This window comes from Hippopotamus amphibius, chromosome 5 (assembly GCF_030028045.1).
Source record: "Hippopotamus amphibius kiboko isolate mHipAmp2 chromosome 5, mHipAmp2.hap2, whole genome shotgun sequence".
NCBI classification, from domain to species: domain Eukaryota; kingdom Metazoa; phylum Chordata; class Mammalia; order Artiodactyla; family Hippopotamidae; genus Hippopotamus; species Hippopotamus amphibius.
In genome coordinates, this window is record NC_080190.1 from 75069855 (window position 1) to 75093396 (window position 23542).

The 23542-nt window shown below is 40.7% G+C and overlaps 1 protein-coding gene across 4 annotated transcripts in view; it reads left to right on the top strand.

Annotated features, from left to right (window-relative positions):
- Positions 1-23542, top strand: part of ANK3 (ankyrin 3) — a 679472-nt gene that overhangs the window by 584132 nt on the left and 71798 nt on the right. For all 4 annotated transcript variants that reach the window (XM_057734351.1, XM_057734352.1, XM_057734350.1 and 1 more), the window contains 3 exons: positions 2603-2705; positions 18007-18113; positions 23044-23268. In XM_057734351.1, the coding sequence (XP_057590334.1) occupies positions 2603-2705; positions 18007-18113; positions 23044-23268 (435 nt within the window). The remainder of the gene's footprint in view (positions 1-2602; positions 2706-18006; positions 18114-23043; positions 23269-23542) is intronic.

Below are 23542 nucleotides of genomic sequence, written 5' to 3' on the forward strand. Positions count from 1 at the left end.
GGATGTTTTTAAAAAAAATCAACACATCTTAGATATGTTTCAAAACTAAAGTTAAAATACATATCTAATCATTAAAAAAACTCGTATTTGTTCACATCTGCAATAAAACTATCTCACGTACCACCAATATTAACATCTGCCATGGAACCATAATTTAAAGAAATGAATATCTAATACAGAGTGTGGAACTTCCTGTTTCTCACAAATCACATCACTGGGGCAAAAAATGGAGTCTTGCTGTAAGTATGTAGAAGTTGCACTATCTAATGGTCTAGCCGCCAGCCACGTAAGGATTAGTTAAATTAAAATGAGTTAAAATTAAATAAGATTAAATGCAGTTATTCCATCGCACTAGTCACACTCCAGGTGCTCAGTGTATTGGACACGTGCAGATTGAGCACGTGTCCCGCGTTGTTCTGTTGGATAGTGTTGAGTTAGAAATGAGGAAAAGAATGCCTGCTTTTAGGAAGCTTGGATGGCATCTGAGAGAAGATATGGGGCTAGAAATAGGAGTAACAACAACAACAAAAGTTTGCAACAAAAACAGAAAAAGGAAAGAGTGACGGGTCATAATACGATTGGGCACTGAAGGTCTGACCATACAAGAGGTCAGGGTCACACTGCTTACTGGGTAAGTTCTGTGCAGGGATAATGCTCACGTTTTTTTTTTTCTTACTTCTATATCCACTTTCTTATATTGTGTCCTGCTCATAATAGTCACTTAGTAGGTATTTGCTGAATACAGTAAATAATGACTGTAGAATGATGGTTATTTTGGAGAAACTAAGGCTCTTGTCCTAGAAGCCTGTACCTATGCATTTGTGTAGACACTTAGAATAATGCCTATCATTCAGGGGCCTCTGTATCTTGACAGAAAAATACCCACTGTGGATAATCTTTAATATGTCCAAAATATATCCATATATGCCTTTAATATAGGCAGTGGGGGAAAGAACTCATTTTGTACAAGCACAGAAGCTGTCCTTAGTTACCTCTCCTTTGCTCTGTTCCTTGTCAAGCATAGACAAAGCAGGGCCAAGGCCAACGTCTGACTGATGCTGCTGGTAAAGATTCAAGCAGCCAACATTCAGATTCAGACGCTTCATTACTTCCTAGAAAGGGGCACCTTCACGGGGTCCTTGTCCTCCACACCAGAAAGGATGACAGCAAAGCCGAAAGGGCTGTGTGTCTACCACACTAGCTGTGGGCAGCCCCATTGCAGAGGAGCCAGTTCCAGACCGCAGCCCAGTGGCTTCACATTCTGCAGCTCTCTTCCAAGGAGGGCGCATCAGGAAGCCTCAGACTTCTTTCAAAACAGACACAACGAAAAGCTACCTCACGACAGCCTACCTGGTAGGGAGGCGAGAGGGAGATGGCCTCGGAGCAGCTCCTCGCAAGCCTCCATCCTCTGTGCTCCTGAAGGACCACAGGGGTTCAGATGAGCTGCCATCCCAGTCTGCCTGCACGCCCTCTGTGGATATATATGCAGGGTTACCAGGGTCCCTGACTTCATTGGTTTCTTTTTTTTAATTGCGGTATAATTGACATATAACATTATATTAGTTTCAGGTATATAACAGTAATTCAGTATACATATACGTATTGCAAAACGATCACCACAATAAGTCTAGTTAACATTCATCACCATGCATAATTACACATTTTTTATGAGAACGTTTAAGATCTACTCTCTTAACAATTTTCAAATATGCAAAACAGTATTATAAACTATAGTCTGCCTTCTGTATCAGTACATGACATCCCCAGGACTTATTCGTTTTATAACTGGAAGTTCAGACCTTTTGACTATTTCACCCAGTTTGCCCATCTCCCAGGCCCTCCTGGTCTTTAGTTTAGAGTGGTGAGTGGCACTTCAGGATGTCAGGGGGCCTGCACCCTGGGAAGTCCAAAGGCTGTGTAGAGGATTTAAGAGAGGCTAGAAAGAAAAAGAATAGAAGAAGCAAAGAAAAAAAAGCATACCGAAAGACAAGGTAACCTTGCATGGAATTTGAATTCTTCAAGGCCAGAAAGATGGCAAAAAAGATCATGTAAGGTGTATTCATAACACTCCTTCCTTCTGCATGTTTTCCATGAATAGCAACTATAAACCAGAGCTCTCGATAGGTTAAACTCACATCTCATTCCCAAAGCCCTATTAAAGGATGCATTTACAGCACCATAATCCCATTCAATAATGCGAACTAGACAAATATGGACCAGAAAGGAAGGAGACTCTGAAAGAAGGTCTTAACAAAGAAAACTCTCTCCAGTTATCAGATTATCTGGAGTTCTCTGGTTCTTCTCAATTGTCATCTTGGTTTGACTGTCATAGCGAAACTTCCAAAGTGACCATGCATTTCATCTTCTCACAGATAGAACACCAGCTGGCCTAATTTTAAACAAAACCTGATTGTAAGGTTGTCTAAGCTTAAGCAGTTTCCTCAAATATAAGCAATTTCATTTTTGACAGTGTCTTTTCTAGAATGACCTTTGTTGATATTTTTAGCCATCTTGCCTGTTGTCAAAGTTGCATGCATTAATGTTCTTTTATCCATCTCATCGTCATCTCCCACTCTTGAATGGTTAACTGTAACTACAACAGCCTCCGCTCCTTCAGTTCGGATAGGTCTTACACCTTGAACAGAAGCTCCTATGCGCGGGACAGCATGCTGATTGAAGAACTCCTGGTGCCGTCCAAAGAGCAGGTATGCGTTCTTTGTCCAGTCTTCTTCCGTTGTTAAACTTTCATTTGTATGATGGAGTCACGCTCTTTGTCGCATGACAAAAACTCTATTTCTGCATGTTTGATTTTGCATTTGTAAGTCCTCCTGTACTGCCGGTTAAAAAAAAAAATCAGTTGTACCATAAATCTAAATATGCCTCTCTTCTGCAGATCAATCTCTAAAATCCCAAAGAGAGGAACTTAGGAAAGCCCTAGGAAAGAAATGGATACCTTTCTCATTTCTCAGCCAAATATTTCAGTTTTTTTAAAAAGAGAGTTAAGGGAGTGCCCTGGCTGTCTAGTGGTTAGGACTCCACACTTTCACTGACAGGGGCCCGGATTCAATCCCTGGTCGGGGAACTAAGATCCCACAGCCATGAGGCATGGCCAAAAATAAATAAATAAATAAAAAATAAAAAGAGAATTAATGATAATTGGTAGCTGAAGTTGCTGACATTATCCTCATGAATGTTAGGTTTTGCTCAACAAACTACGCATGTTGGAATTTGCTGAAATTGTTTTTAGCAAGTTAAAGATTAGATTGGTCGTGTTTTTGGTCCCTTAGCTTCAAAGCTGCCTGAGATGAGCCTTCTCAAGATGCGCCAGTATTTGTAGCACCTCCACTAGGTTCATTTGGTGTTTATGCAGTTTCTTCTTTCCGATCACTTTGGTTGAATAGATGTTGGTTTATTACAGGAAGTCTCAGTAACAGAGCCCTACTGCACATGCGCCCAGGATGGGTCATTATTCTAGATACACACAATACCTGGTTTTAAACGTGCACAGTCAGGAGCTGGTGATGGATGAAACTGTTTGGACCACAAAACTAATTTTGAAGGTGGCCCATAATATTTAAACAATGTGAATGGTGAAATTATGCTGGACTTATTGATTCACTGCCTAACAAAGGTAAATTGGGGCAGATGAATAAGGGATAGACACTTATCACCAAGTTAGAGGTTAAGCCGAGGGTAGCCACACCTTGGGGGTTCCCACCTGCCTGGAGATGCTGACTTCCAGACACACAGATGTACACCGTACTTCACAAGGACCTACAGTACATATTTTAATGCTTCATACTCTCTGGAACTTTCTTAGCAAGCAGGTTTTACAGAGGTGACTGCAGTGGCTGTTCAGTGTTTGGTCAAACAAAACATCCTTTGTAGAATGATTATAGGTGCGTGCCGTGGTTTAAGTGGGCATTAGCTCCAGAGAAAGTGCTTGTCTCAAATAATGAAGCTCAGCTCTTGGGTGTAAAGTGTTGCCCAGGTATCGGTTGAGATTTTCTGAGGAACTCTCTGGTTGGCTGCAGTCATTATCCTAGTTGGGTGAGCCTGATCTCTTTATGTTCGCAAATAAAATGAAGTGTTAGTGGATACATTGCTAACACTTACAAGTGCAGAAATACCTGAAATTCTCTGTGCTCTAAAGGAACCCCACAAAACTTAGAAAATTGCAAGTGGAAGGAGATTCCTTGAACATTTTGCTGTTATGTAACGCATGTTCCTAATTCTGTAATGGAGTAGCAAAGCAAATCCTCGATTGAACCTAATTATGGTTTATATTTCTGAATATATACTTGTTTGGGAGGCAAGGGCCTGAAATAGGGGCCACCCCCACCATTATCACCATGACCTCACCTCCATCACCCCCATGACCCCATCACACCTCCACAAACACCATCACCTTGACCCCATCCCCGCCACCACTATCTCTTACCACCACCATCACCTGCACCACCATCACCACCACTTTTACCAGCAGTTACACAACCTCTCAATTTCTGCCCATCAACCTTCAAGTAAAATATAAATATTTGTGATGCTACAAGGCTACAAACAAGCTTCTGAGGGTTCTCACACCATTACCTGTTCCTACTGCCAAGACCTACTTGCTTGGGTAGAATGGCAGGGCAACATTTATTCAGAATGAAAGATTTGTGAAAAGAAATGAAGGCTAGAGAGAACATTTGAGGTGCAACTGGTATTCTTTTGTATTGTTTGTTGCTGCTCCAATTTCCAAAATTCCTCTGTGGATGTCACAAATGCCCCTGTAGACAAGTCAAAAGAACGGAGAGCTTAGGACACCTTGAAAGCTTTACAAAGAAGTCTTAAGTTGATAACTACATAAGCAGGAAGTTGATTTCCTAAATAGCCACAGAGAATCTGTGGTCTGACAGGCATTTCTCATGGAATTAGCATGTTTAATGAGCACATCACATGACTTCATGATAAATTCACCAGAGATTTGGAAAAAAGATATGACATTTTAGGGACAATTGAGGGCATTTGCAAATGTACTGGCTATACCGTTAGAAAATTATTATTCATTTTTCTAGCAGTGGTAATAGTGTCGAAGCTATACAGGGGAATATCTCTCTTCCAGGGGTACCCATGCGGAAGCCTTCAGGAATGAAGTAATCTTTAAGTCAGCTATTTATTTTCAAATGGTTCAGCCAAAAGTATATGCATGGAGAGAGAGAAAAAAATCAAATATGGCAAAATGTTAATTGTTGAATCTAGGTTGAGTGTATATGAGTAGTCCTTATACAACTTTTTCAACTTTATTTGTATAAAATTAAAAAAAATAAAATAAAATAAAAAGAAAACTTGGAGGAAAGGGGAAAACAAATTCTGGGAGAGGTGTATTAACTTATTTACTCCCTAGGGTCTTGTTTCTCATTGGAGAGAGAGAAAAGGCTAATTCCTCAAAAGAGAGGCTTTAAGAGGGAAGAGTCTAGTTACACTGGGCATGGCTCCTGAGAAGCCCTTACTTCAGAAGTGCATTTAAACACTCCATGTCAGAATTAAGTGACAAAAAATTACTAGTTGGTATCTATCATGTCTCAAAATCTACATGGATAAATTTCAAAACGCAGTTTCTCCACAGTATTGATTTTGTCTGAAAGCATGCAAGAAATCTGAAATATTTAGAATTCCTAAAGCAATGATATATGACTTACCGCCCTGTCGGGACTTCCCTGATGGTCCAGTGGTTAAGACTCCAGGCTTCCACTGTAGGGTGCACGGGTTCGATCCCTGGTCGGGGAACTAAGATCCCACGTGGCTCTCAGTGTGGCAAAAAGAAAACCCCAAAACTGCCTTATTGTTGCCCAGTTAAAGTTGCTTTGGCAAGTAAAGGTGAAAAATGAATAAAAATTAACTCACTGTGACTTTCTTTCCCTTCCTTCCTTCCTTCCTTCCTTCCTTCCTTCCTTCCTTCCTCTCCCTCTCTCTCTCTCTCTCTCTCTCTCTCTCTCTCTTTCTTTCTTTCTTTCTTTCTTTCTTTCTTTCTTTCTTTCTTTCTCTCTCTCTCTCTGTCTCCCCCCCTTCCTTCCTTCCTTCCTTCCTTCCTTCCTTCTCACGCACGTGAAGCGCAGCTGCGTCTCTGTCGCCCTGCGGGCGGCCGCCCCGCTTGCACGTGACGCGCAGTTCAAGTGCGGGGGAGGCCCAGGGTGATTAGCGCAGCCTGCCACCCCCATGTTCCCAAAAACCTGAGTGGGTTTGCAGGCAGGTGAGGAGGGCAGAGCTGGGGAGCAGGGTCGCGAGGAGGAAGCCCATCCCCATTCCCTGCCGGGTTGAGTCATGATTCGCCCGTAAACCACTGAATTCCCCCGTGGATATCAAAAGTGGACTCCTTTCTACCGGGATATTGGGTTATCCAGGAACTCTGTTTTCCTTTATCTTCCCTTTGCCTTGTCATCAAGAATCACCTGTAGATGTGCTTCTGAAAATGTGTATGTAGATAAAGCATGCATTTGTCAGAAGGTTTTACTATTTAAGGCGGGAACTGTCAGCCCTGCTTGCTCCCAAGAATCACCTGGAGAGAACCTTTAAAGAGACAGCTGTTCAGGTCCTGATTCAGGAGCCCTGGGGGGCCTTGTCATGCGATTTTTAAATGCACCCAGAGTTGAGAGCCCCTGATTCCTAGTCAGAGTTCTTAATTGGGGGCACACATTGGAATCACCAAGGGGCTCTTTGGAGAATAAGATGTGTACAGAACTGGAGTCTTCCTGACTGGGTTCTTTGCACCTCAAGTTAGGAACCACTGCCTGAAAGCAATGATGGCTGGGATCTTTTTGTATATTGGTCAGTCGACATCGAATGTATTTGTTTTATAAGCTGAGATTTTTGTGTGTCAGGATGTCAGAGAAACCTCTGTGCTTGGAAACATTCCTTCCCCAATCGGTTGTCAAGGATGACTATAATAGACAGGTTATTTCATTTCTTCTGACGTAGTTATTGAAAGCAGCTGTCTGGTATGGCTTGTGTAATTGTCGTGTATGATTCAGATCAGCCAGTTCATGACAGAAATGGAATACTGGTCATCAGACACCATAGCGTCAGGACATATGGTGGTGATGCTTGTGGGGATGGTGTTGAAAATGGCTCCTACTATGTGCCACGCCCTATTCTAAGTGTTTTAGAGTGAGTTCTGAATAGTTTTTGTTTTGTTTTGTTTTTTGGCTGCATTCGGTCTTTGCTGCTGCACGTGGGCTTTCTCTAGCTGTGGTGAGCGGGGGCTACTCTTCGTTGCGGTCCACAGGCTTTCTCAGTGCAGTGGCTTCTCTTATTGCGGAGCACGGGCTCTAGGCACACGGGCTGCAGAAGTTGCGGCACATGGGCTCAATAGTGTGACTTGAGGGCCCTAGAGTGTAGGCTCAGTAGTTGTGGGGCACGGGCTTAGTTGCTCCGTGGCACATGGGATCTTCCCAGACCAGGGATCAAACCCGTGTCCCCTGCATTGGCAGGTGGATTCTTAACTACTGTGCCACCAGGGAAGCCCCTCTAAATAGTTTAGAATGAACTCATTTACATTTCACAAAAACCCCTATGAGATCACTTCTCTGCTTCATTAAAAAGGTGGAGAAACTGAGGCACAGAGAGCGGCAGTAACTCACCCCGGGGAACCCAGCTGGTAAATGGCAGAAGCACTGGCCATCTGGCTCTAGGTTGCCTCCTCTTTGCCTCCATTTTTTTAAAAATTTCATTGAAGTAGAGTTGACTTACAATGTTTTGTTCATTTCTTCTGTGCCAGCAGAGTGACTCAGTTATACATGTGTATTTAACAGTGCTCCGCTCTCCGCCTGCACTGCTGGGTGTGAGAAGGGAGACAGCAGGGACCTTCACACTCTGCCCTCCAGGGTCTCAGACTTGGTGGTATTCTTAACATGGGTGTGGGGCCATCCTCTGTATCTCTTTTTTTTTAGCACGAACGATTATATTTAGCCATGTGTTCTTCATTATGCGTGTTTCTAACTCTAAGCTCTTATTGAATGTGCTTTAAAAGGAGCTGACAACAGTTCCAGTTTATATTCAGCGAAAAGTAACAAAAATTATGGGGCAAATTATTATACTAAAAATTATGGCATAGAAGGCATCATCAAAGCAATGGCAGTAGTTGACCTTTGCATAGATATGAAGTAGACAGTGTCATAGGGGTCTAAACATATTGTGCAGGCTACCCAGCTAATTACACTTCCTTTGAATGGCCCTAGAAGTCGCTGAGATGTGTCCTGTGGGCAGAGACATTTCATTCAGTGTGATTTCTGGTAGTTACTCAGAGATGGGAGAAGAGCAGAAATCACTTAGGGACATGGGTTTTCACCTGCAGACACCCATCCTTCGTTCTTTAGGTGGCAGTGGCAGGAACTGATGCTCACCCCGCTACACCCACCCGTTTCTCAGTGAGCGTCATCTTTGTTTGTTTTGAAGTTACAACACATTGACATTTCTTCAATCCTTTGAAAGCTTCTGCTAATCCAGTGAAATGAGTGGGTCTCCACCGGAACCACCTCCAATGGACTCATTACCATTTCAGATTTTAGAGAAAATCCTAAAGAAGCTGTTTTTTCCTTTCAATACTTTTCTCTATTTCCAGCCATTTGTCAAGTAACTAGTAGTGCAGTCAGTGTAGTTTAGAAGGGGCAGAATCCCTCCCTCTCCTCTCCTCCGAGGATGGGCCTCAAATCTGGCCATTCAGAAGATTCCTTGTGCTGCGTTATAGTGATTACATTAGGGTGAAATTAAAAATCTCAGACAGTCTAATGAGACCTTGTCTAGCCTTCAGGGTTGCTAAGCTGTAAAAGTGGTGTAAACTCAGAGTTGCTGGGGTTGGAGCATGAAGACGAACAATTCCTACCATCTTTTGAGCTGTGGCTGGATTCAGCCATGCCTGAAGTTGCACCACCCGGACTTTCCCACTATATAAACCAGCACATTAATCTCAACCTGCCCCACCCCTGGGGTATCTTAAGCCAGGTTAACTTGGGCTTCTGTCCTCACTAACATACTTGCCCTTGGTGGTGGTCAAACCTGACCTGAACAACTACCTATCAAGGGCGACAGAAAGTCTTCTAGTATCTCAAAGTGCAGTTCAGCCTTGAGATTCTCTTAGTTTATGCTTTCTCTCTAGGAATAAATCTAATTTTAACTAAATAAAAATAAAATGAGGGAACTCCCTGGCGGTCCAGTGGTTAAGACTCCGTGCTGCTGGGGGCCCAGGTTTGATCTCCGGTTGGGGAACTAGGATCCCACAAACTGTGCAGTGCAGCCAAAAAAAAAAAAAAAAGAATATAGAAAAATTAAGAAAGAAAGAAAGAAAATGAGCTGTGATTTGATAGCTATAAACCCAGGTGTTTCCCAGCAAAAAATGTCTAGAAAGGCGTTCTTTGCCAGTTGCTCACTAAGGAATGAGGACCTTCTATTATTGCCTTTCAGTTCTGTTGATGTAGATGTGGTGCGTCTATGAAAAGAGAGAAATGGGGCAGCTGCGGGGCCCTGTCCCTCTCTCATTGGGTTGCTTTCATCTTGCAGACTCCCCTTTTCAGAACAGATTTGCCCACATGGTTTCTGTCTAAGGGGACTAGTAGCAGGGCTTCCAGTGGTGACCAGTTTAGAATGTGTAACTGAACTAGTGTGTGAACAGTTCCACAGGCGGTGGGTAACTGTGGAGATCATTCTGGACTCAGTACTGGAGGCTCCTTACAGTCTCCCCGTACCTGGAGGTGCTGTCACATCGTCCACCCCATTAATTCTTCTCATTTATCTCCCAGCCTGGGATTCCAGATCCTTGGGGTTGGAACTGATCTTTGGTGAGGCTGAGGATGAGCTAGTGTATGTGTAGTTATATATTGTGCTTCATACTCATGCTTGATTTATTAGCAAGGCATGTGCAAATTGGAGAGTTCTTTGGGAGAAATTCATGTTTATTTTTTCAAGACCTACGCCCTTTTCCATGATCTCAGTAATAGAAGAAGGAATAACCCAAAAGGCTGGTTATGCTAATAGTCTTTCCTCCTGTCCCTGCCAACCCCATTCCCTGCCACCCCCCCCGCCCACCCCCTTCCCCCTCCATCAGCAGATTAACTTCCCTATTTCTTTCCCTGAAGCTCATTTCTAAAGGGCTCTCAGCAATGTGCATGGTGGCAGAAGGTCACCAGCCTGGGATTAAAGATTTGCTAGAGATAGTCCCTTGGAAGATAAGCACCTTTGACTAGTGACATTTCATATGCTGCTTTTTCTTCTTCAAAGTGCTGTGCCAGCCATACTCAGGTGATCCACTCAACACCTCTCACAGATTGGTCAGCAAGATTATAGCTGTTTGTTTTTTTTTTTAAGGCAGAGAGGTTGGTGTTGTAACTTAAGGTAGTACAGTTCATGTAGACGTCTTGAGCTGGATGTTGATGTGTTAACACTCTCAGCTGACCTTGATTCACCTTCTCTTGTTGAAGTTGGTAGCTACATTATCTTGAAATCAATCCGATTTGGAAATCCCAGAACCCAACTTCATTTTGGTTTGTTCTGGTCTCAAATCAGTCTTAGGGGTAGTAAGAGTTGACCTCAAGAAAAGAAATACTGTAGAGGGAAAGAAAAAAAAAAAGACCTGCTTTAGTACACTCTTTATTTTATTTTGCGGCTCGACTCAGGTTTCCTCTCATGGAATCCATTTTTAAGGTGTACATGACGTTTTGAAATATGTCTGCTTGTGAAATGGTGTGCACGGCCAAGCAAATTAACATGTCCACCACCTCCCGTAATTATCATCTCTTGGTGTCTGGTGAGAACACTTGAGATCTACCCTCTGAACAAATTTCAGGTACATAATACATTTTTGTTCACTGCAGTCACCATGCTGTGCATCAGGTTTCTAGAATTTCTTCATCTTTTAACTGAAAGCTTGTCCCCTTTCATCTGTATCTCCTCTTTTCCTCCACCCCCCCAGCCTATGGTAACCACCATCCTATCCTCTGTTACTGTAAATTGGACTTTTTTTCTTGTAAGTTGGAATCCATTTCTTAAGAGACTATTTCCAAGTAGTTGTGGTGGGCGTGCAGACAGACCTACCGTCTGTTTCAGCGGCGGTTTGCCATTTCTCTCAGTATCTGCCATAGGTCACGATGATTATGATACGCAGGGCAGCACCTGTCACACATTTTATTAAGTGGTTCATCTCACTCCATGCGTTCAGCCACCTTATGGACGAGGTATTATTGGTACCACTTCACAGACAGAGAGCCTGGGGCCGAGGGGAGTGTTTTACTTGCTTACTGTCACGTTAGGTGACATTCGAGGTACAGCTGAGAATAAAACTTAGGTCTGATGGCTGCTTGAACGCCTTCAGCTGCTGCCTCCTGGGCTGCAGTGCCACCCTCGGAAGCAAAGTACGGTGGACCCGAGTGAAGCATATTCACCTGGAAGAGTCAGTGTTTAAACAAGTCCTTGTCAGGACCAAAATGCCACTATTATTTGTTAATCCAGCAGGCTATTCCCTATCGTCTGATAAGACACACACCATCCTAAAAAGCTACATAAGGAGCCGCAGTGTTATATAAATTTAAGATATAATTCAATTGGAGAAGATTTGGGAGTATCAAGATTATTATTATCTGTGCTTTTGTTTGCATAGCAGTGTAGACTTTTCATGTCACTTTCACATTACTTGGGCCATTCCATTCTCACGGTGAGCTGGGGCAGTTAACGTTATCCCCCCGCTACTCTCATGCAGAAATGGAGGGTCAGTGAGGGGTCTGGACTTGCCAGTCACTGGGCTATGAAGTGATGCAGCCCACCTCAAAGCCAATCATCTGTTTTCTGTCGAGGAGGCCTGACACCCACGTGGGTCCCCCTGCCCTGGCCCTGGCCCGTGTGTGGCTACAGGCTGAAGTTATCCTTGACCAGGATAACTACTAAAGCCACCAAGTGCTGGGTATTGACTCTGACAAGCCCGTGCCCTCCTGGGCTCCCAATCTGGTTACATCATCCACCTGTTTCTCAACTAGATCGTGTTTACAGTTTTTCAGATTAGATGCACTGGGTTTTCTGTGTGACCTGTTGTTGTGAGCTTTACCTGGGGCTGTTAACATTACCAGTATCAAGACCACCAGTTCATCTGCAGGACCACCTTCTGCCAGGGGCAAGAAGGACAGACAGACAAGGACCTTAACTAGTGTCCTCCAGCACTGGGGGTTGACAGTCTGCAGCCTGGAGAATTAGCTGATATTAAGAGTTAGTTGGATTTCTCTCTCTTTTCCTGGCAAATACTTCCTTGCCTTCTGCCCCTTTTCTTCTGTGCCTGGACATTTATGTCCAGTCCTGGGCATTTGGGTGTGTCCTCATTGGTGAGGCCAGTGTGTACTTGCTCTCCTCTTTCCTCTGATGAATAGGGCTAGTGAGAAACTATTTTGGGAAAGTATGAAGCTCTTGGAGACAGTGATATCATCATTACTCAGGCTTTGGACTCTACTGAATAATGTGCATTTCAATTTTAATGGTATCCTTGACGTCGCTTCCAAGATGAAAAATGATATGCTTATTCATAATCATTTTTGACTTGGGTGTAAAAGGTCTTCTTAAGTCAGTGTGAATTTTTCCTTAACATAGTGTTCTAGTAAAGCCACGTAATGCTGGGTATTGACTGTGTTGTCCAATTTTTCAAGTCTCTCTCTGAACTTAACTTTCCTCATCTGTAAAATGGCATAATATTACCTCCCAAGGCTACTCGGTCCTGAGGATTCAAAGAACAGATGAATGTAAAGGCCTAGGACAGTCCTTGACACTGAGTTGATAGAGTAAGTTGCAGTATTGCTGTTAACATAGAAATTTAAATGTTTGGGGGTCAATAAATAAGACTTAAGCATTTAGAAGATACATTCTTCCAATTGAATGGGCTCTGTTGATTTAATATAGGCATCCTGTGTATTTAACTGTCAAGGACCAGGGCTGGCACCAAAATACGTTTGTTTTTTGCTGTGCTTTCTCCATAAATGATCAGATTTTAACAAATGAGCTCGTATAAATAAAAGTCCTTTGAAAAGTAGAAGCAACTAAAAAAAAAGAAAAGAAAAATAGAAGCGATTACTTTGAAAGGCCTTTGAAAAGTAGAAACCACTACACCAGGCCAACACTGGCCTTGGTGCCACATTTCTGACGTAAATTCTTGTTTAATTTTCATATCAACCAATCGTCAATTTGAAAATGAGGAAACTGAGACTGAGAAAAGTTAAGAAACATTCAAAGGATCATAAAAGCAGTAAGTAACGTTGGGATATCTCCAAGGGGGCTTTTAACAAAGAAATAAAAAGAAAAGTCAAAGGCAGAATATCTCCTTTATTCCTGATGGAGGCCAGGTTGAGAGCTGGCTGAGTGTCTGAGCCAGGTGAGCCTGGGAACTGAACCCCTGAAGTGAGCAGACCCCCTCTACCTGGTGGCCAGCTTCAGCGACCCAGGGCAGGCCGTGCCCTCACGGCCATCTGCTTAGGGGAGCAAAGGGGGATGTCTGCCCTCTGTGACCAAGTTCAGGCCCGTGAGAGTGAAAACTGGCTCTGAGCAGAGCCTTCCCAGCTTCCTTTCCCAAATCCACCACTTAGATAGACATCGCATTTCCAGGGCGAAAGTGAATATAAAGGGACAGGGCGAGGCCCACAGTGACACAACTGAGTTGCCTTTCCAAAATAGAAAACTTAGGAGTGGTACAGAAGTGCTCTCTACTCACAAATCCAAGTCTGTGACTCAGCCCTAAAGCTAAGCTTTTCCATTAAGCCCTGGGAACACCCCTACTTGCTGTGGGAAACTTAAGAGCCATCTCTAGTTCATCTATTTTAACATCTTCGCATGTAGTGACCTGTTCATCATTTTAAATGTCTATTGGTTCAGGAACCAAATGGAAAAAGAGCTTTTCCTGGTACCGTGGTACCATGAACAATGATGTGTCGGAACATCTTGAAATTCATGTTGTTGACTAAAATAAGTAAGCAGTTCAAATGGCACATTTCCATTTTAAGTAAAAGCTAGTCTGTAGAAAGAAGTGTTCAGAGACAGGCAGTTTGGAAATGAAGCTCCCACTTCACCTCTGTAAAAACCATAGGTTCAGATGAAGTGACTTATTTTGTGTTTCGATGGATGCATTGTAGGAAGAGCATTTTATTTGTCTGTGTTTAGGCTATTAAAATTGTTAGGCCTGCCCATAAGCCTCTCTAAAACTCTGGGGAAAAAAGAACTGGGACATGTATTGGGACATATGGCTCGTTGTTTTGAACAAGTCTTTTTGTTCATCATACATTTGTTCATTGATGTTGCAACAAAGTTCCCATGAGTGGCTAGGAGCTGTGAGAGGAAGGGACTTAGGAAGGAGTCGAGGGGACCCTCGTGTGCTGGCACACTCCAGCCTCCATAAATGTTACATGACGGCAGTGACACCCTTTGTGTGATATAATTCACTGTTTCAATAATTAATGTTGCCAGTGCATGTTTCTAAGAGCACCGAAGGTAAATAATTTACTATAATTACCAAAGAGGAGTGATGTTATTTATTTATTAGAACTTGAAAAAGACAGGTCCTTTGTTGAAAAATAACCTTAGGGCCCCAAATGTAGAAAGTGTAGTTTGCCAAACAATAAAGTAAGCAGCACCACCTACATTATATTAAATATTTTGCCCCACTCTCAAGGTCAGCTGATTGGGGTCTCTAAAAGTCAGTAAAATTGGTACATGAGGCCAGACTAAAACCAACACCTAATCCTTGGTTAACCCATAAAGAATTTGGGAACTTTCTGAAGTGATGTATTGCTCTTTGGGGGTTAGGACCCTGGTTCTGTAAACTCTTATAAACACCATTGGTCGCACACCCGTCCACCAGATGTGTCCTCTCTCATTGAATGCAGAGAAAGCTGCTCCTCATTCATTTCTGCATTTTCCTAGGATCTAGATAGGACAGTGACTTGCACAGAAGTGCTTTACAAATTACTGTTCAATTTGATTTCAAGGCTATTTTTTTAATCTTTGTAATTCACAATAATTTTTAAAATTTGTTTTCTTATTATCAACGTTACACAAACAAAAAGTCATGTCCTTTTACAAGACATACTCACTAGGATTAAAAAAAGAATCCCCAGGGACTTCCTCGGTGGCACAGTGGTTAAGAATCTGCCTGCCAATGCAGGGGACATGGGTTCGAGCCCTCGTCCAGGAAGATTCCACATGCCGAGGAGCAGCTAAGCCCATGAGCCACAACTACTGAGCCCATGTGCCACAGCTACTGAAGCCCACATGCCTAGAGCCCATGCTCCGCAACAAGAGAAGCCACCAAAATGAGGAGCCTGTGCACCACAATGAAGAGCAGCCCCCACTCACCACAACTAGAGAAAGCCCATGTGCAGCAACAAAGACCCAATGCAGCCAATAAATAAATAAATTTATTTATTAAAAAAAAAAAAAAAAAAGAATCCCCATATACACCTTCAGCCCCCAACTTCCAGAGACAACTGCTCGGGGTACCTTTTGATGACTGAGTACTAAGCTCATGGGGTGCTCTCTGCATGGTAGATAGCTTGCCATCTGTGATTTCCACTAAAGGAATAAGGCTAGGCATTTCACTGAAAAATCCTGGAGAAGACTCCCCATTTTCTACCTCAAGGCTCTGTCCCTAACTCTTTGCCTGGGAGACCAGTAAAGGTAGAAGGCTGGATCTGAACACTCAGTATTTAAGCTTTCAATTAATCTCCATTTTCATTATGGTGCCTCTGACCTTCTAATCCTCTGCCTCTGGTCTTTATGCCTCTGGATTTCTGCCAAGGTTGATGGGGGACGGGGGGAGATGTGTTATTTGGCAACTGATAAATCAGTGAGGAGATTATGGGGATCAGATCACTTTTTAGAGAGACTTTCAACTGATCCTTATTTTTCTGATGGTGTCTCCTCTTATTCTCTGTCCGTGTGCGTGCATGTGTGTGCATGTGTGTATGTGTGTTTGTGCTTTAATACTTGACTGTCATTTTACTGGGGTTTCAGTAGAAAGCAGGTCTTTAACAGGACAAAAATTGAGATTGATTTCACTTTTGGTCTGAGAGATAATATCAATGGATTTGGAACATTCTTAGCCGTTCTCTCCTCAAACGTAGCCTCTATCTTACTCTCCTCTTCTACTCCTGAGAGTCCAATTACACATATATTAAAACCTTTCACTGCGTTCTACATGTCTCATACTATTTTCTATATTTTTAATTCTTTTAAAAAAATCTACCCTTGACATAGACACACTACTATATTTAAAATAGATAACCAACAAGGACCTAGTGTATAGCACAGGGAACTCTGCTCAATATTCTATAATAACCTAAATGGGAAAAGAATTTGAAAAAGAATAGATGTGTGTGTGTGTGTGTGTGTCTAACTGAATCACTTGCTGTACACCTGAAACTAACACAACATTGTAAGTCAACTATAGTCCAATATAAAATAAATTTTTAAAAAATCTATCCTTCAATTTGTATATTTTTCCATTTACACTTCCAATTTACTAACCCTGTTTCCTGTTGTGTCTATTCAAGGACTAACATTATACTTAGAACTGAACAAAGGCCCATTTGATTCTTTCTTACGTATATTCCAGTGCTCTGTTGAATTATCCACCTTTTAATTTCTTTATCTTTTCTCCTGTTTTCTTAAACATACTACTTATGATAACTATAATCAACGTTCTTATTAGCTTCCTTCAAAATGTAGGATGACCTGGGAGTCTGTTTATAGTATCTGGGTTTCTTTTCCTGTTTTGTTCATGTGCTCTGGCCATGCTTGGCAGTTTTTCATTGCACGCTGGATATGATGTATAAAAACAAGTTTGTAGACATGACACACCCAGTGACGTCATATTCCTTCGAAGAGGATTCACCATCCCTCTTCTAGACAAGTAGAGTGGTGGCTGATTCTTTTCATCCAATCAAGATTTTGCTGAAATGAGGCTGGTTTGCAGCCCTGGTAAATCTCAGGCTACCTCTGGTCTGTCCCTGGCCCTTCAGGGTCCTTGTTTGAAATTCTGGTGTGATCTTTGAGTCCCCTCCCCTTCCAAGTCTCAAACTCTAAATCTTTTTCTCATGAAACTGCCCAAAAGCTCCGTTACACCTTTCAGAGATCTTCTGGTTAGTTTTTTAGCTTCCTGTTCTGCACAGCCCCAGAATTTAGCAAATGTTCTGAACGGACATCTGTAGCATGCTTGAGGCCACCCAAATCTCCACCAAACTCCCTTGGTTTTTCTATTCCCTAGCAGGTAGCCCCTTTGGGAACAAAGCCCAAATTCTGTCTGCACTGGTAAGATGCCCCCAAGTTAAAAATGGCAAGAAAAAGCTCAACTCTTCCAAGTCACCCCCTCTCCAAGTATAGCTCCTCAGTTCTGTGCCTCAATTGTTCTCTGCTGCCTGCAGAGATGATTTCTGTACTTATCTGATGTGCTTAGCACAGTACTAGGCAGCTGCTGGCTTCTCTATCCCACTTGAAAACAGAAGTCAAGATTGAATTTTTTTATTTTTATTTTGAGATTCGGAAAAGAAATTTACAATTGTCGGATTTAAAGATTGTCAAAGTATTTAAAATCGTGGTTAGAATTACTTCTGTGATATTCCTTGTGCCATGCCGATTACTCAAGATGGTTTCTTAAAAGATTGAAATAATACAGCATATCAATGAACTTTATTTTCTAATTCTTGAAACTTCATTGTAGACCTATAGAGGAATATACAGTCAGGCCAGCAGATGCAGAGGGCCAATGACACTAGTTATTTTATATAACAGACTTGAGCATCCCTGGATTTTGGTATCCACGGGGATGGGTGGGTGGGGGTGTCCTGGAACTGACGACCCAAGGATACTAAGGGAGAACTGTTAAAAAAAAAAGGGCTTATTTTGAATGTTAGACTATCTGGACTTACGGAGACATGCAGGTGTATTTTGTAGGTACAGAGAAACCGCTGTCTTGGGTAGATTATTGATGCACTACATTGTTTTATTTTTCAGCATCTAACATTCACAAGAGAATTTGATTCAGATTCTCTTAGACATTACAGCTGGGCTGCAGACACCTTGGACAATGTCAATCTTGTCTCAAGTCCTGTTCATTCTGGGTAAGTAACCAAAAAAGTCACTTTTCCTATTAAATTAACATTGCATTTATTATTTGCAGTTATAAATTCATATTGACAGGCTTCACATGTATGAAATATTGATTTTCTAAAGGACTTCTTAGTGAGTTTGTGTGCATATATTTGTAAATCATTAGTAAATACTTTTTCTAAACAAATATGCATATCTATTTTTATTGGTAAAAGCACTGTGTTAGAAAGGAAATTAATAAAATATTGGTGTATAAAAATTTCCAGGCTATTCTGGCACTACTTTTAGGTCTTTCATTTTCCTTTTCAATAAAATAATTTAGATATAGTCATTTCTCTTAATTTTACTTTATTCAAATGAAGTTTTCTCTGAGTATATGCTTTTCCTGAAATAAAATCATAATGAAGTTGTATTAAATCAATTTTTTTAAAATAAATGAACTTTAAAAAGAAAAGAAAAAGTGAATGTACCAGTATATGCATACTGGAAGTGCTATAGTAAAAACCACATCTAACAGGCTGCTCATAGCTGCCTGTTAGCAAAATTGAAGGCAAGCTGCTAAAAAGTGACCTGCTTCAACTGCTGAATTGATAATTATTGTATTTTTAGATATTGGATTCTTCACCTATAGGTAATTAAAACTCGGGATAATTGATATGCATACAAATGGAAAAGAAATAATTCATTAAGATGATGAAAATTTCAAAGTTTTTTCACCTCTGAAATGGACATTTAGGCCATAAATTAGTTGTAATTCAGGACAAGTGCAGATTCATTTTGGATTAAATAAATTAACAATAATTAACATTTGTGAAGTGCCTTATATATTGTATGAAACATTTTTTGCTGCTTTTGATTACAATAAAGTGTAATGGCTAACCTACCTAGTGCTTTTCATGTATCTGGCATTGTGCTAAATCTTTTACTTGTATTATTTAATATTTATTTGAACCTTAAAATGACACTGAGGCTCTTTTCATTATCCCCATTTGACAGAGAAAAAGTCCTAGACTCAGAGTAATGCTGAAGGTTATTTAAAGTATTTTTACACAATCGTGGCTTTGTAACACCACAATTGTGAAAGACAAGTCACTGCAATATCATTTAAGTGGAAATAATTTACATGAAAGTGCTTTATAAACTATATACTACATGGTGGTCTTTGAGTTGTTAATATTGCATTTCTTTAATTCAGTGGGGAAAACCTTTAATTATAGTAATATTACTTTTTAAAGTGCTTAAAATATTTATACGATTTATAGTAAATGTATTTGGGTCTAAAATTGCAAAAGCAAAAAACAAACCAAGAAGAAAAAAAAAAGAGTTGAGAAGGAAAATATAAAACACCCAGAATACATTCATGCAGTGCTCAAACATAATGAACAGTTTTTTGAACCAAGATTGGTGAATTGCCACCATGTGACAAAAATCTAGAACCAGCATTTTGTACTCTCCATAGAAAAGAAAAGTACTAGGGTTTAATTTAATAAATTGAGAAGTGGAGGAATCATAGGGTAATAAAATCAGAAACGAGGCTTCCCCTGCATTGGAGACAATGTAGTATTTGAATATGCAACTTCTCTCTCCTTCCCCTTGGATTCATTGAAAACAACAGACTTTTGCAGCTAGTTGGGCTTAGTATTTGAAAAGAAAAATATACACTTGGTATACACTTGGAAATAGTTCGCTAACCCCAGGTCTATGGAGTAGCTTTTATATAGCCATTAAAGGCAAACTTTTTCCAAATGTCAAATGCCTTGGTTTCGTTTTCTGATGGTTTTTATTTTCCCTTTGCTTATCATTGACATTTTCTGTTGCTTGCTTGTAATTATCTTACATTAATTTCTCCCATTTGCTTTCTAAATTATTTTGCAGCTATTCTTCTCTACTTCCTCAGTATGATTCAAGGTGATAACTGTGTCTTCTATGTGAACCATCCCTTTTCGTATTTTTAATTTATGTGAACTTTTCCCCACAATTAGATTGTGTCAATGTCTGTAGTGTATCAGCATTTGTCATCTTGCTGTTCCTAAAACTAGAAACATTCATGTGTTATTTTTAGGATCATTTGTAGAATTCCTGCTTTAGTTTAGATATTAATAAGATACAACGATTATGATTAAATATCACCTTTTCTTTTGTTTCTGTAAGTTAGATTGCATGAAATTTTATTTTGCATACAATGTGTAAGGGATGAGTTTGGAAACCAATCACTGTCTTTTATAATGCTGTTGATAATAGGACCCAGTATCCTGTTTGAACATCTACTCCCATCTTTCCTCATTCTTTTGGCTCTATAGAGTTGAAAACCATAGAACAATAAATAATCAGTAATGAGCACCAACTAGGTACTGGTTGCTACCCAGGATACAGAGAAAGAGGTTCTTCCCATTTGTCATTAAAATCTTCTAAGCCATGGTTTCCATTTGGTTCTGATATTCTTTGTAGCTGGGGTATTTTTATACTGGCACTGGTAACCTTCTTACACTACCTTCACTTTATATTACATATATATATATATACACTTTATATATATATATATATATATATATATATATATACATACAATATTTATTTATATATGTATGTATTTTTTCCATATTTTTTTTCAGTGTTAATAACCAAGTCTGACCCAGGCAGTTCTAAGCACACTTAACAAAATGGTTTTGTTCATTGGTTTATTCAATAAACATTTATTGTGTGCTGATTATTATGTGTAGGAACTGTGCTCAGCTCTGCAGGTCAAGCAGTGAACAAGACAGACCTGATCTGAATTATTATCTGTACTAGTGAGACTCAGCTGTTTGTTTCCAGGGCAAACACAGCCCTCTCAATGTAAACACTCCAGTGTTTATTTGTATCAATACTAATACAACCACATTTTCAAACTCAGAGTTTATCTTGAATCATTTTTGATTCATTCTCTTACTCTTAGTCCCAACCACAAGTTGGTTTTAACTACTAGAAGCTGGGAAAGATCAGATTTTTGCATTGGGCTTCCTTATAATATTGCCACATTTTCTTCATTACTGAGTAGAAGTAGCTGTTATGTCTAAGAAAATGTAGGCTCGCCAAAGCAGTTTCAGGTGAGCCTTATATCATTCGACACTGGACAATTCATCTGGACACTTGTACAAGTGAACAAGTATCTTTCTTTGACTGGGGAGGAGTGTGTTTTGTTTCGTTTTACTTTGCTTTGCTTTTGAGGGATTCGGTCTTTTGCCCTCATACTTTGAATATCCTAGTGGTTGCAGTCTCTCAAAGAATGTATAATGATATCAAAAACATATGAAACCATTCATTTTCCAGAGGAAAATGGCTAAATCCAAAGTGAGCAAAAGAGTGTGAAATCGATTCCACCTCACGGATGACCAGAGTTGGTTCTGAAAATCTGATAGGCTGAAAAGTGATGCCCACGCTCTTGCCTCTGTGCGTGGGGATGGCAGGTCCATTTGCTTTGTTGAAGAGGTTACTCTTCCAAGGTCAAGAGGCATCATTCTTTAGGAAAGGGTCTCCAGCTAGGACCTCCAAACTAGGTCTGAAATCTGTTTGTGGGATGTGAGAACTGGTTTCCAGAAAAGTAAATAGTAGAGGATTCGGCTGGATGGGCTTATCCCCACCCCCACCCCTAACAAAGACTGTGAGTATTCAGACATTTTCCTAAGTAGCAGCATTTGGTGCTTTTCCACTAGTAAGCATATTTTCATATATGAAAATTAGAATGCAAAAACATGTGTTTCTCTTGCCCTGTCTGATGTGCACTCTTCCGTGTGTTGGCTTCCATTCACCAGAGTGCTTCACAACCTGGTGACAATGGTGGGAGGAGTCATGAAGTTCTTTTTTTCATAAACACATGATAGGAATCAAGATATTACTGAAATAAGTTTGGGATTAGCAGATAGAAACTAGTATATATAGGATGGATAAACAACAAGGTCCTACTGTATAGTACAGGTAACTAGATTCAATATTCTGTGATAAACTGTAATGGAAAAGAATATGAAAAAGAATATATATATATATGTATAACTGAGTCACTGCTGTACAGCAGACATTAACACAACATTGTAAATCAACTATACTTCAATAAAACTTTTTTTAAAAGCTATTACGCAAATATGACACAATTAATTCTTTATATCATCACAGCTCCATGAGGACAAATACTTTTTCCCCACTAGGTTTAATATAACAGCCAATGACAGCATTATATAATTTAGAGATATTTTCTAAAAAGTCTCTTCAATTGTTTTTGTATTGCTGTACAGATACTCAAATGTAGGTTATTTTAAACAGTTTTTAAGCCAAATTTATACTGAAAAGGTTAAATCCCTTTACATCAAAATTGCCTTAGTAAAACTTTAGTCCCCTTCTGCTTTTATTCTTATTTTCTGCTTTGTGAAAATAGTAAAAATTAGAATGTATGATTAAAGATACATTCATTTTGTGAGTTGTACATGTTTTAGACATACTGTGGAGTTTCATCTTACATGTTGGGGGAAGAGAGTCCATAGGTAACAAATGGCTAAAACCACTACCAGTTAAAATGACCCTTGAATATAATTTAAACCACCCACAGCGACCACATACAGTGGTTTTGTTTGGGGGGTTTTGTTTTTAAATACAAGACAGTCCTTTAATAGCCAGTTTTTATCCCAACTTTGAAACATTCACTATTCCTTCAATCTGAGCATCTGACAAAGTGGTTGGCTTCTGTTCAGAGGCCACACGCCACCAAAAACAAGTTGTTGGGTTTTACTCTTTGCTCGGTTCACAAGTCAAATGCATGTTTGATGTGACTCCGCTGTATTTACTTCCAATTTATTCTTAAAGAGAGGAAATGATAGCTACCTTGTCTGTCACTGTAACATTTAGTTTCCAAACCGACCGTGAAGATGGTTTCTGCCTCTCCTTGATTTGGCCTCTGATCTTCCCCTGCAGGTTTCTGGTTAGCTTTATGGTGGATGCAAGAGGCGGCTCCATGAGGGGAAGCCGTCACCACGGGATGAGAATCGTCATTCCTCCACGCAAGTGTACTGCCCCCACCCGCATCACCTGCCGTTTGGTAAAGAGACATAAACTGGCCAACCCACCCCCCATGGTGGAAGGAGAGGGATTAGCCAGTAGGCTGGTAGAAATGGGTCCTGCAGGGGCACAATTTTTAGGGTAAGTCATTTTGTCAATTTTCATCTTGGCCCTCATACCGCATCTTTGATTTTCTTTACCCTCGTCAACTCAAGTAGTTAACTATTAAATCTATTGAGTTGGACCATTTCGATCGAGTGCAGCATTCGTGCAGTATCAAAGGTCACAAAGCTGTGTAATTCTGTGAAAAGCTGGTAGGCTGGTACTTCCTTAACTCAGTTTGCTGGTCAAAGCTTTTACTAACTGAGAAGCATGTTCTCTGCTCAGTGAATGCACGGAACCCCAGCAGCCCCCG